The sequence below is a fragment of the Opisthocomus hoazin genome, chromosome 11, assembly GCF_030867145.1.
Source record: "Opisthocomus hoazin isolate bOpiHoa1 chromosome 11, bOpiHoa1.hap1, whole genome shotgun sequence".
NCBI lineage: Eukaryota > Metazoa > Chordata > Aves > Opisthocomiformes > Opisthocomidae > Opisthocomus > Opisthocomus hoazin.
Genome location: NC_134424.1, coordinates 14,891,783 through 14,905,841, shown reverse-complemented (window position 1 = coordinate 14,905,841; position 14,059 = coordinate 14,891,783). Strand labels below are relative to the sequence as shown.

The window sequence follows — 14,059 nt, the reverse complement described above, 5'->3', positions numbered from 1 at the left end:
CCTGAATTTTCAAAATACACAAAATACTGACTGCTTTGCCCTAGGCAGAACTGGTAATCTGATAAACTCTCCAGGTCTGGCTGGCTTGAAATAGCGTGATTGCAAGCAGCAGCACTTGTACTAGAAACCTCACATCTAATGGCAACTCTTCCACCCCAAGCATTGAGCTGATCTTACATTAAGAATTGAAAACCCTCTTACCCAGGGCCTTCATATAACTATCAGCACAACCCTTTTGAAAAGCCTTTTCATTTCCAGCTGTCTCCTCCTTAAGGTGATTTGACCGTAGTTACTTACAGCAGTTTCGAGTAGCTGATTTTTTAACAAAACCTGTTTAACATGTTAGTATGTTAAAATATGTTCTTCTATTTTAAATTCAAGTCTTTGAATAAAGACAATCTTTTTTCAACTTCTGCAGTTTCATTTGCATAATGGACTGAAATGAGTAACTGTGGTCAGGGAGTACACACGGAACTCGTACAGATCCTTTTGCTTGCTTCATTATTGATTTTCTGAGAAGACCTGGGCAGCTTGCTGACTTACCTTTTGCTTCATTTTCCTCATCTATAGAAGTGCAGTATTACACTAAGAAAGACACTGAGAGGTAATTTGTTAAAAATAAACTGTGAGGCATGCAAACATTATTGGCAACACAGACCAGTGGACAGATCAATATTTTTGTTATATTTAGAGTGCTGACGTTCTGGAAGACACATTCATGCTCTTCTATGAAGTATTTCCCTAATTTTGAGTTGACTCATCCCAGTGAGATGCAAGAGGTAATAATTATTTACGATGAGCTATGTATACAGTAAAACTACATCTTAAACAATTTGGTGCTTTGTTTTGGTTTCTGTATTTGTTTTTTAAATCTTCAGTGATGGTTCTTTTTCCCCCTTTTATTTATTTTTGTTATATTTTATATGAACAACGTTTTCCCTTTTTTATTTTTTGTAAGAGGTTTGAGGAAGGTAGGAATATGACTTCTCCCTGAATGGATCAAGTGATTAGGAAACATAGCTTCTAACAGATAGCATTGTCTAGGTGTCACATTGTGCAGAGCAACTAAGGAGTTGCATAATCACTCTCAGCCTAGTAACATTTTAGTAGGAGCAGCAAATTTCTGCATTGTCTCTGACAATTTTTTTGTTTTTCTAACAACTGTTCTAAGAGAAGTCTTAGCCATGGATTGTTTAATGGGAACAGAATTACTAAATGAAAATAATTCTAAAATAAATGCTGAAGATAGCAAACAGTATGACCAAGTGACTTTCAAACGCACTTCCAAGCATCGTAAACTGTGCTATGAGCATAAAATTCTGTGGGATTTATGATCTGTATCTTGTATTTCGTCAGGCCGATAAGGTTCCTCAACAACTCTGGGCAATCTATTCCATGGCATAACTGCTCTTTGGGTACATGATCTTGCACTTAGGAGAGCGTCTAAAGCAGAAAAGTATACATAGGACTTCAAGGGTAACCAACTCCCCTCTTCCCTGCAAATTTAGCTCTGATTCTTTGTGTGAAAATACATCAACATGTTAGAGCTGTGAGTCACATATGTAAGTTATTGTCATTCACATAAACAAGGGCAAGAAGATCAAGCTAGAGAAAATTAATCACATTATAGAATAATCAAGTTATTGCCACAGAGATGAGTAGCAGCATGTTTACAGAACAGAGACTTTAAAAGATACTAGACAGAAGATGAAAGGAAACAAAATCTATGATAGAAACCAGAATTGATCACGGTTCTCTGTTTCATTATCAGCTAGTCTCTAAAATGTTTATATGCAGCCTGAAAGTTGCAAATGCATCAGATGAGCAGACAGCCCTGCAAAGATAGTATTTCCACATCTGGGGACAAGACTAGTTTTACAGCAAATCAAGACAGTCCCCAGATTACCTTCTAAAGGATGCACTTTCCAGGAATGCTGGCGGGATCAACACTTATCACCTCCACATATTGAAAGGTATAGAAAACCCAGCTTATTCATGAATCTCTGATTTTTCTCTCCGTTCCTAAAATAATTTCTTTAGTTGCTACCCTGTGACCTATCAGTTTGGAACTGACAGTTTTCTCATATTCTGGATTTCCAACTACTGGTGATGTTGTCATGGAGAGCAATCCTGTCTTTAAAGAAACTGATTTCTAAATGAACAAAGCTTTCTCATCCTCCAAGTGGACCTATAAAAACTACTGCAAACAAGCACTCTGGCAAGAATATCATCGGGCATAACAAATCTGAATGGGCTATGTTAGAAGTAAATAACTGTTCTCTAGAGCATAATCAGGTTCTGTCTGCTTTCTCATGTCTCAAGTGACTGCCAACATTGCAAAATCCTTCTGTATACTTAAGAGGCCACCTTAAAAACACATATTACTATTGATATTTTGATAGAAAGCAATTGCCTTTATAGCAACCGATTAGTATTTTGAGCTGAGCCAGGAGAAATAAAAGGAAAGAGGCACTAATGAACCTAATAAAGAGGTTCAGTCTAGAATGGTTGTTAATCTATATAACTAACTTCAGGGAAGAAACGTTTGGTGTCGATAAAGCATTTCCTCAGCAAATTACTACTGGCTCCAGTGTAAGACATTTACAGTAAACACCAAAAGTCTGCAAGGCATCTGTTCTGTTCACAGTAGAAGAAGGAACTTTGCTCCATTAATAACTTTAAAAACATGCAACAACTAATTCATGATGGCAGTTCAAATCCTATCAGCAGCCTTCATTACTTGACCAAGCCGAGTTCAAAGATAAAGCAAGCTTTAAAAAACCCTTGAAAATTTAAAAGTACACTTTAAATGATAATAAAGAAGTTGTGTTCTTCTTTCTACTAAATATAAAAAAGCTGTAGCTTTAAACCATGTGCAACAACATTATTTTACGAATACATGCAAGATAAGAGTTAAAATGTGTATATAACAGCCTATGCGATCTCAGATTCTGTTTTAGTGAAATTGTATGTTATATAGCGAGGGCATGCATAATATATGTGTATGTATATATAATAAAATACTTGCTGGAATTTTAGCATTTGACTTTAGTAGAGATTTAGTGGGACTTTGCCTAAGGCAAGTTTTTAATAGCAATAATAAAAAAATACTTAATGGTACTTAGGCTAAATAATGTGTGGTCACTATGTTTAACAAAATTAATACCAAACATCTGTGCTAGATTTCTACACGATAAAATCCCCATATTACCTACAGTTCTCCCAAAGTTATATAGCAAAAAATGTTTATTTAAAATCCGAGAAGAGACATGTGATAATCAATTTAAGAACTTTAAGGCAGGCATCTTGTGTTTTCTGACAGGAATGTATATTTAGTGACCTTCATGTTATTTTATTTTGAACATGAAGAACGCCATGGTATGACATTACGGCTTCAAGACAGATTTTCGACCATTAACATACTTACAGGGAGACTACCCAGCCCAAGAATGTCCTTTTTCTTATGTGTGAGTATTTGCAAAGACCATTTTGTTCCATACAGGATATGTTATTTCCCTATCAAAGCAAATGCTATAACATTTTGTTTCAGAAAATGTCAATAAAATTCAGCTACCTTTGAAAAACTTTAACAAAAATATTTGACTGAGGTTAGTTACAAACACAGGATTCGGTCTAACTCAGTGAAGGAAAATTGAGCGCAAACTGTGCAGAAGTTCTCAGAAACCACAGAAAAGAACTCAACATTCTCTCCTCAGTAGGCTGCATCTCCAAAACTGAAGCAGAAACACATGCTCACACTTTTTGCTATTCAGAGTTTTATTTGTTATTTCTTGCTTCGCGAATCAGCAACTAATGAAACTTGTTATAACTATTGCAAAGCTGGGAATGTAGCTATCCTTGTGAAAGCTTATTTTCTCAATTTTATATTCTTTAATACATAAAAAGAAATCTAATCCTACTTTTTGCATAGCTTATTTCCCAATATTTTAATGAACCTTACCAACACTAACAATCTTTGCTATTTCTGCAAAAGCAAGGGATCCCAACTTCAACTGAAGTGTCCTCCTCGTCCTGTTATACAAGCCTCAAATTCACCATTCCTAAGACCTTCAAACACAAAACTTGAGTAAACCTATCATCACAAGTTTGCTCCTGTGAAAGTTTAAAGATGCAGTAGACTGCACACTGCAGAAAGGTACAATCCTTGAGGGCCAGGTAGTTAACACAACAAAGTCAGCCCAAATCTGCTATGAATATGAAAACAAAGAAAAAAAAAAAATGGGTTGTTTGTTTTACTTTCTGGAGTTATTCCTATGCCTCTGGTACACTAGCTATTTGCATATCTCTCTCCTGTACCTTCTCTAAGAAATATAATCTAAGGCCTGGACAAATTCCAGATCTTTGAAGGCAGCTACATTATGAAATTCTGCTATGGCTACTCACAGGAAAAAAAAACAAAACAATCAATGGCTTAAGAAAGAGACATTTTTGCATGATTCTTAGATATTCAGCAAATTATTTTGAATCATAACAGTAGGATATTAGTTTCTGGTAGCGTGCATACTTACGTGAAATACGAAGAAAATGAATAGGAGAAACATTTCATCATTGAAAAAGTGGTAGAGACTGAAGGACAAGAAGAAAAGTTATTGCTCTCTACCTAGTTAACTTTGAAAAAATTACTAGCTATACAAAGACAGCTCTGGAGTGACTACGAACACATCCCTTATTACTCAATTCCTAGTACGATCAGTGCTAGCCATTGGATATACGAGTGTTTAGAAGAGAGTGCCCGTAATTGCCAGTCTTTCACAACCAGTTGCTTCAGTTTCTCTGACAACATGTTAGTTTAATTCTCTGGTTTGGTCAAAATTCCACCCACCAGTGGTTATTAATAACAAAATCAATTTCTTCTGCTTCTCCTCCATTAGCTTTCTATTCCACCATGTTGAGAGATCCAAAAGACTGAATGAACAAGAGAGAAGACAGATTCCAGCTTTGGCACTGTTTTAAAGAACTAAGAAATGAAAGCATAAGCAAGAAAGATATGGTTGCATTAGGGGAAAACATGTTCAAAAGCTCAGCAAAATACATATAAGACTTGGCCTTTCTCCAGCTAGGATTTAAAAGGTAACAGGATGGTACACAATCAGATTTCAATAACTAAAAAACTTCAGATTGAAAGTATTTTTAAAATAAATACCAACAGCATAGCTTATGAGAAGTCAATCTATATATGCTTTTTAATGTAGTATTTTTTCCACATTCAACCTCATTTCCACCATGTTCAGCTTTTTTTCCATAGACAGCACTCTCTGCTGGAGACTACAGTGGAATCTATCATTGTAAGAATAAACTAACACACTAGAAAACTCTGTTCATTGAATAACTTCATTTGCTGCTATAAAGAAGTTTATCTTTCTTAACTTGTTTCAAGTGCAGTGGCATAACGTCAAATAGCAAAGCTAATTAAAAAACAGAAACAAGCGTTCAGGATTTGATCAAACAGTATGTTACACATGAAAATATACTAGTTTCTCAGAAATACACTCAACACATGAGCTCTATGCTCCAACCTATAAAAATACAAAAAGCAGAATATTTTAGATGAAGTTCTAAAATGACAAATATTTTGTTAAAGATACAGAAAGATTAACACTATTTGAGTGAATACTAAATAATTCATTAATGGAATTAATCAAAAATGTATCCAAATTCCAGTTTGCTTTTAAGGCATTCTCAGGGAAAAAGGAAAATAAAAATAATCAAGTAACTCTATAAGATCATTTACACAGTTAGGATGAAAACTTACTAACACTAGTTCCAAAAATACAAATATTAATCCACTGAGGAGACTACTGCAGCAGATTCAACACAGTAATTCCTGTTTTATCATGTTGGAAAATTGTATTGTGCAGGATGAAGACTACATGCAGCGACAGCAATTCAAATGAGCACTGCAGAACAACAAGCACCTAACGAGCTACACATGAAGATCAAAAGTTGATCCATTTGGACTTTTAACAAATGGATAGAACTACACAGAGTATCTGATATTCCCTGAAAGCATGGAGACAGCTTCCCATAAAAAGACAGAAAAAGACAAAATTTGAACCCCAGAACATTTTTCCAAGACCTCACTTGAGCAATCAAATCCAGATTCCTGGAAAAACAAGCAGGCATCTACTGAATATTTAGTTTCTAAAGATTTCATACACTCAACACATCACACTTCCAATCTCCCTACAAAAAAATTCAAATATGCCCGGAGGGGAGGGAATCAAAACCCATAAATACCAGGTGCAACAGGAAGAGAGCTCTAGACAGGCTTCACCCAAAGCCTTGAATTCTTGTAACAGCAAGTAAATTGTTAGCCAGAATCTCCAAATCACTACATGGTTCCTGCCAATCTGACAGGGACAGATTCCAGACAGTAAACCTAGTAAATTTTTAACCTTGACCAGTTACCAAGGCATATCAGCATGTCATAAGCAACAACTCCAGTAAATCCCATTCTATACTTGCAGTACTCCAGATGAAAGACAACCTCTACGTCCTCATAAATTGATAGAAAAATCATTTTTTTCCTGGCCCCTGAGGGTAACCCACAGGGAACTCTGAAACATAAAACTAATTCAGTACAAATATAGGAGGAACATGCACAGTCTGTAAGTAGTAATATGATCTCCTTTCAACATTCCTTGGACTAATCAATAAATTTGAAGCCCACGGACTTTACTTGGAAGCTTCAATTTTCTCTACTTTTCAAGCTCTATTTAGTTCTATTTCTCTCACTACTCTTGACTACTACGCTAATTAGAAACTTTCTCCAAATTTCCCCTGTAAATTTATCCATGTCCAATACATACCCAAATTGGGATTCACAAACTGAAGTGATACTGGTGCAACAGACAAAATGCGAACACTCACATAGCAAAACAAATAGTAAATAGCAAAACATCCATCCTTGAAACAGATTGTATGCACCACTCTGAGAATAGCAGATATAAATCCAGAAACTTGTCTGCTAGTCTATAGACCTTCTCCCACAATCTTCCCTCATCACGGTATCATTAATTTCTTACACAACTCCTTTCAGGATCCATTGACTTTCAGACTTCATTAATGGGTGGCATCGCTTTTTAAGTAAAATTCTGCCTGTGAAAAGATTCGGGATCCACACTTTCACAAGAAAATTTTACTGAAACATATCATTGCGCCTTGCAAATTTTCCAGTTTCCAAGCTTCAGGTGGGCCCCAAATGCGACTGAGTGCCCAGTACATACTGAGAAATGTTAAAGACTACCAAAAATATATATATATATTATAACATATCATACAACTAAATATAAAAGAATTTTTCCATAGGAAACAAAATATTTTGACAGCATTCTATAGATCTAAATAATGTCTAGCATTCACATGCTTAGTGATACACAGGAGCCAATAATACTTTTCTATGGTCTTATACTAATTTTGTTCGTGCTTTGATTTGTCAGGCAAATCAGTGTTTTTACTAGACTGGAAGTTCAGTCAGACTACACTGTTTCTAAGGAAACAGACCTGTTTGTCCTGATTCCTCTTACTGTGGGTAGCTTGAACTCTGTCTCCCTGCATTTTCACTCTTAGAAGGACGCAATAGGGTCTTTCCGAGGAAGACTCACACTGTCTTGTTTGCCTGACACTAGTCACACAATAATGCCGATGGGCTGCTGGGATGTAGAGAAGCAGACAGACTTGACACCATGCCAGATGGCTTTTTACCGTGGTTTTTTTACCCAAAAAGTTGGGGCACCACACATGAAAATACATTAGAAATGCACACAGGCAGAAGCCTTTGTTTATATGGAAGGCAAAACATTTTAGAACACTCAAACACAACGGGTATAAAATTAAACACAAAAGTAGCACTCATGACTCTTTAGCTTATAGTAGCAGCAGATGTTACTTCCCTCTTCAGTAGTTCTAGTCTTCATTTGCCAAATACTGGTTTGCCAAAATACAAAGAATACAGAAACTATGCAAAGCAATGTCAAAGACAATAAGCCCCAAATACAATTACTTTTCTTCCATAACTTCTTATACTTGCTTTCAAACGCCAAAAGTCCTGTTGTGTTATTTATTACAGATATAAAACAAATGGGTGTTATCTTCTACAGCAAAATGAAAGCAGAAAAAGAAACAACTTGGATACTCTAAAGTATATTTCTAAAACTGCAATAAGTACTTTGACAATATATTTTAAACAAAAAAATGAGTTTTTCCTTACCTCTCTAAGATGCATGTTTTCCTTCTCCTTCTGATCTAAAATCACTTCTAAATGATTAACCTGAGATTCAGCCTCTGCCATCCTTCGAGTTCTCTCATTGTCGTCTTCCATTCCTTTAGATGGCAAACCTTTACTTTGCAACATTTCCAGCAGCTTTTTTATTGATTCATCTCTGGCATTTAGTGTTTGCTTTTGTGTTTCAATCCTAAGCTCCATTTCTTCTAGTGTTTTTCTCAACAGGAAGAGCTCTTTAGCTTGTCTATCATGTTCTGCTTGAAGTCTTCGAAAATTCTCCTCTGTGAGCTCAATGGTAAAATGCTCAGCCCCTCGGTTTCCACTTTCTTGCTGGAGAAGATGGTTAAGGTCTCTCTGGGTTCTAAGCTCATCTTGAAGTGCCTGGATTGTCATTTGCAGATGCTGCAATAAAGAAAAGAAATTTTAAAAAAAATCAATTAGGACATGAATGTCAGATTAGTCTTTGATTAAACTTTTGTTGTACGCTGTTACAAAAATTCATTAGAATAAATGATGAAAGTATATCAAGTGATCTTATAAAATAGCAAATGTATGTGACAATATTAGTAATGATATCTTTCAAGAGCTTCTAAAAAAACAAAAAGACAGCACACACACAAAATAGTGTCAGCTACTGACAAAATAAATGGCAAAGAAAGGCAAAGCAACAAACCCAAACACAAGGCAGTGACACATCTATTAGTACAGTCAATGTGTACCTATAAAGCTGAAAGACTCAGTATTCCATGTTTTCTAACCTACTTCATAGACTAAAGGTAATTCTGCCCTTCATGGTGCTCAACGGTACTGTTGTTTATAAAGTCAATCAAAGCATTCACAGTAACTGAAGGGGCTTTGGGGAGTGGCTGAGTTGGGGCTGGTTGGTTTTATTTTTTTCTTTTGGCAACTAAAGCTACGAATGTTTTAATAAACAGGATTACTGCATCTCTAACAAACAAAAAACCACAATAAGCAATACTGCATTTAGAAAAATAAATTGACTGCAAATAGTGGACAAACCTTTGTTCTCCTGGCATCCAAAAACTGAACAGCATGGTAAATGAAAAATGAAGCAAAATCAACATAAATAAAGGTCAGATGCAAGCAAAGGAGATTCAACAGAAAGAACTGAATTCAACAAAAAGTACCTTCAACAGAAAAATAATTTTATTGAGTTCTACATAAGGGCATCAACAGCTTCACAGTACTCAAATATATAAACGTTAATTATAGACAGACTTTACTCAATAGATGTGACAAAGAAAAACATACAAGAAATAATTAATCTCACAGTGACTAATAACATTCCTATTTTATCCTACTGTTATTTTTCATTTCAAGGTTTTTCAAAACACAGTAACTTGTCCTAAATTATTTGTACTACATTTGAATACAGAGGTCTTTTTCTGTTCAAGAGGTAAATCTTACACTCCTTATTCAACACAAATCAAAAAGGATTTTGTCCATGTTAAGATTGGAACATAGATAATTATCCTAAATTAATATGGTTTATGATGTTAATTTCAGATTATATTTTTATCTGATTATTTGTTTTTCTTCTTATTTTTTCCCCTCTATTCACCACCTACACAGCATACTGAATTTATAGAAACATGAATTACTGAATAGGCACATGGTCTGTACCAGAATACATTTACTTGAAATAATTAGATGACTTAAATGCATGGCAACAGACCTTTTTGCATTAATGAATATTCTGCAACTCCGTATTCTAAAAATAAAACAAAAACAAACAAACAAACAACAAAACAAAACCAGAAAAAAAACCTCAAAACACACATAGAGCCAACAACAAACCACACCCTAAAAACACCCCAAAAAAAACAAAACAACACCACCATGCCACAAAAAAAAAAAACACACCACATCCACACAACCACATAATTCATTAATGCATGAACTCAGTATGGGAGGCTTCTTCATTTCATTTGGAGGACTTGGCAGTGTTAGGTTTATGGTTGGACTCAATGATCTTAAAGGTCTTATTCAGTCTAAACGATTCTATACTACCTTTACATTTAGCACAATTACTAAAGCTGTCAGTTTGTAACAATAAATTAAATGAAAAATGCAAAACCTTAAGAAAATAACCTTTTGAAATCATGTCTTTTATCAGCTACTTCAAATGGAAAAAAGTATTATTGGTGGTAGAACTCTGTACAGTTAGGCACTTTGAACCTGTTCTATTGTTAAATAGCACTGTTTTAATAAACGTCTAGGTCTCAATTCTCTTTATATTTGCATCATATTAGGCACACACTCAGTTAAGAGCATACAAATGTAGGCTATGCATTTACAGCCCGGCTTTTATTTAATGGTAATTCCTATCTTCTCTAAATCTCATCATCTTTTTAATCATTTATACAAACTTAAAAGCTTATAGTCAACTTAAAACTCCTCTAGATATAGCAATTTTCCCACTTTAAATTTACTAATATACTATTTATGACCCCAAGATTGACAGTTTTAGCGCAGAAATTCAGTGCATAAATCCAAATGAAATTTGCAAATAGTACAGAAATTATATTCAATGATTGTCATGAATGAGCACATTAACAAAGGACGGCAACGACAAAAAGGGACAGACGCTGCAAAGTAAACAGAATCAAAAACATTTATTTTTAAATGCTTTATCACAGTGTTAAGTCATAGGGATATAATTTTTATAGATTACCTTAACCAGTCAATACACTGGTTTTGTGATGATTTCAAACTAAATGACATTTTGTATTAGAGAATACAGACTTACTGTATTCTCTAATTCTGTGTAGCTTTGTAAAACTGAAAGTTGGAGAACAGATGCTTGAAATTACTGAATTCAAAATAATTCAATTTTTACTAAAGTTTCTTTTCTACAAAAAAATATTATTTTTCTTCACTAGCATTAGAGCAGAAATAGGGATGAAAATCCTGGTTCAAGAGTATTAAAAAGTAAAGGAAAAAGAAAACCAGAAACCACCTTCACATTACATTACATTACATTCTTCAATATATGACTATTGAGATGGAAAAGGCAAGGAAGCAGCTAAAAGTAACATTTCACTTTTTTAAAAATAAAAAGTAAATTCTCAGGAAAAAAGATGAGATACACCTTCAAGAATATATTGGAATATCTCCATTCTCATCTTCGATAATGATTTAGCTTAGCTGATAATGCTTCAAGCTAATTTAAAGTTACACTCAATAGTTTGTTTCAGTGGCATGACTGAACAGTGTTTTTTCATAAGTATTTAAGAATTCACAATATATATTTCTATCTTAAAGCTCAAGGAACAGGTTTTTTTCTGTTCAGGTTTTGTTGTTGCTACTGGTTGGGGGTGGGGAGGGAAAATGGTGTTTAAATCCCAGCTTCTGACAAAAAGCAATTATATATGAGAGTCACGGCTTCCATTGACAAAAATACATTTTTATTCAAAGGCAGCCATGAGTGTGTGACAAATGTGACTAAAATTAAAAAGACCACAACCAAATAAAAAAATAATTATATAAAATTTTTCATTCAATCTTATTATTTAGGGAAGCAGCTTAATTTTCTACAACTTTGGAGTTGGAATCATATTACTGACCTGATGCTTCTCTACTTAATTTTCCTGTTATGGAATGAAGCCTTGGTTAGACCTTATTGAAAATTTTCAGATGAATAATTATGGAAAAATAGATTTGTATCCATTTAAACTACTTATAAATTTGCATCAAGCTTGACAACAAGCACCTTTCAAAAGAATTCAAGAAATATTTTCTTGTTTTTCAAATTAGAAGTTTAGACTTCTAAACTTTTTCCTGATATTTTTAATTATAAATTTTCCTCCTTTTTTAAATTTAATTGGAATTTTCCTAAGTTAAACGTTTCCTTTTGATCAAACAAAATTTCATTTAACATTATACAAAGAAATTTCCCTTTCAATTAATTAATTTCCATGTTGGTGTCCACATCAGCTATTAGCCAGAGTTTCAGTCCCAGGGCATTCATCTGAAGAATGAAGCTCATATCTATACATTCTTCAAAAGAGTAACTGCCTGAAATAACACACATATAAAATTTATTTTGCATAAGCACAGTAAACTAAATCCTCCACATTCCAAAATTATTTCACTACTAAGCAACAGTAATATTCAGCAACTACAAGTAGTCTTGAAATAGTCAAAAGGAAAGAATTGTTTTCTCCAATTTGAATAATGATTTAAGATAAGTCCTCCTAATGTTCAATTGGACAGTATTTATTACTTGATCGTAAAAACTATTTACAAATAAACGTTTTCGCAAATCCAAGCAATCTCTGTAGACCAAATGCCTATATGTCTATAAGACTTTAGCTAAGCAAGAGAAACTCATTCCTAAAACATTTAAAATGTTGTAAGACAAAATAAAAGCAAACAACATATGTTACTAATGTAATGCCCTTCTGAATGCAAGCTGGAAAAGCCAAAACTGTTGGATTCATACACAAATCATCAGAAATCAGAATTCAAGCAACAATTCTAGTAAGATAAGCTAGAAAACTTCCTTTTCTGTCCAAACTGTGTATGCGGTTCTTAGGTTCTACCCATAACCATGGGTGTCACAGAGCACAACAGTAGTTGTGGCTGCTTCTCAGTAATTATGCTAAAACTAACAGCCTCAACTGCAGCAGACTACTGCTACTTTGACATAAGTGAATCCATTTTTGTACACCTTCAAGGCTTAGAACTCTCTTTGAACATAATGGACCCGATTTAGACTTGTGCTGGCACAGACTTTCATATCTGCAGCTAGCTAAGAAAGGAAAGAACAAATGTTGTGAGGGTGGAAAGAAATAGTATAATTAATTGCAGTGGGAGAGGAATGTAGGTGTTCTGTGAGTATCTGTCATTACATAGACATAGAACTTTATAATATTTAAAAAAACATGCAAAACCTATCCTATTTTTCATAATTTCTACAGACTAATTGAACAGAAATATTTCCATGCCAATTTCTTGGTAATAGATAAATAGTTTTCTCAGAACTTTTTCACTCCTTCTCTGTAGCCCGACTCCAAGAGACAATCCATGGAACTGCACGGGAGGTTCCATTAACCTTTCTCCAATTTAAGCATAGTACAGGTTTTCAAAAGTTGCCCCCATAAAGTCAAACAAAATTATAAAAGGAAGATGAATTAGTAGCCCTTCCCAGATTCAAAATCATGTTCTACAGAAGGAAGTTCCTCTACTCTGTGCCAGCTGGCTACTGCAAAGGAACTGCCTGGAGAGAACTGTCCTGCCACAAGTATGCCTTGAGCCAGAGCGCATGAGTGCTTTCAGAGCATCCCAAAGCCTTAGATATATGGTGAATAGTGGAAGAAAAGCAAATCACAAGGAGCCTCACTGATTTAAAATTGTTAGTCCACCTACAGAAGTCCACAGCTTCTCGTACTTTGCACCATCAGCAGAGAACATACATACAATCCAGTCTATTGTCATGTAAAAAATTGCTTGCTACTGACATGGAACGAAGTGACAAACCTCATGTAAGGTCAAGAAAGAAATAAATTATAGCTGCGGCTGCCCTGACTGGGAAAGGCAGCCTCAAGGATTTGGTGGCAGACAGTGGTCTTACACTATCATGAAGTAATAATTTTGAAATATACATCCATTCATATACAATTTGCTAGTAGTTTCTGTAATGTAGTGATAATCTAACAAGTTAATTCCTCAGACAAGAATCACTCAAATGGGGGCACCAGAGCTGCTGAAGAATTCTGAGTATGTTCTTTGATAGTTTCTGCTTTAACAATTCAGTAGGGAGCCCTACTGACTAAAGAGGGTGATGGCAAT

At 34.6% G+C, this 14,059-nt stretch overlaps 1 protein-coding gene across 14 annotated transcripts in view; it reads right to left on the bottom strand.

Moving 5' to 3' along the window:
• The window catches only part of ERC2 (ELKS/RAB6-interacting/CAST family member 2), a 557,034-nt gene that overhangs the window by 445,609 nt on the left and 97,366 nt on the right, over positions 1-14,059 (bottom strand). For 11 of the 14 annotated variants that reach the window (XM_075432855.1, XM_075432854.1, XM_075432857.1 and 8 more), the window contains 2 exons: positions 9,266-9,289; positions 8,231-8,647 (listed from right to left, as the gene is read on the bottom strand). In XM_075432855.1, the coding sequence (XP_075288970.1) occupies positions 8,231-8,647; positions 9,266-9,289 (441 nt within the window). The remainder of the gene's footprint in view (positions 1-8,230; positions 8,648-9,265; positions 9,290-14,059) is intronic. The other 3 variants (XM_075432860.1, XM_075432865.1, XM_075432867.1) reach the window with 1 other exon arrangement.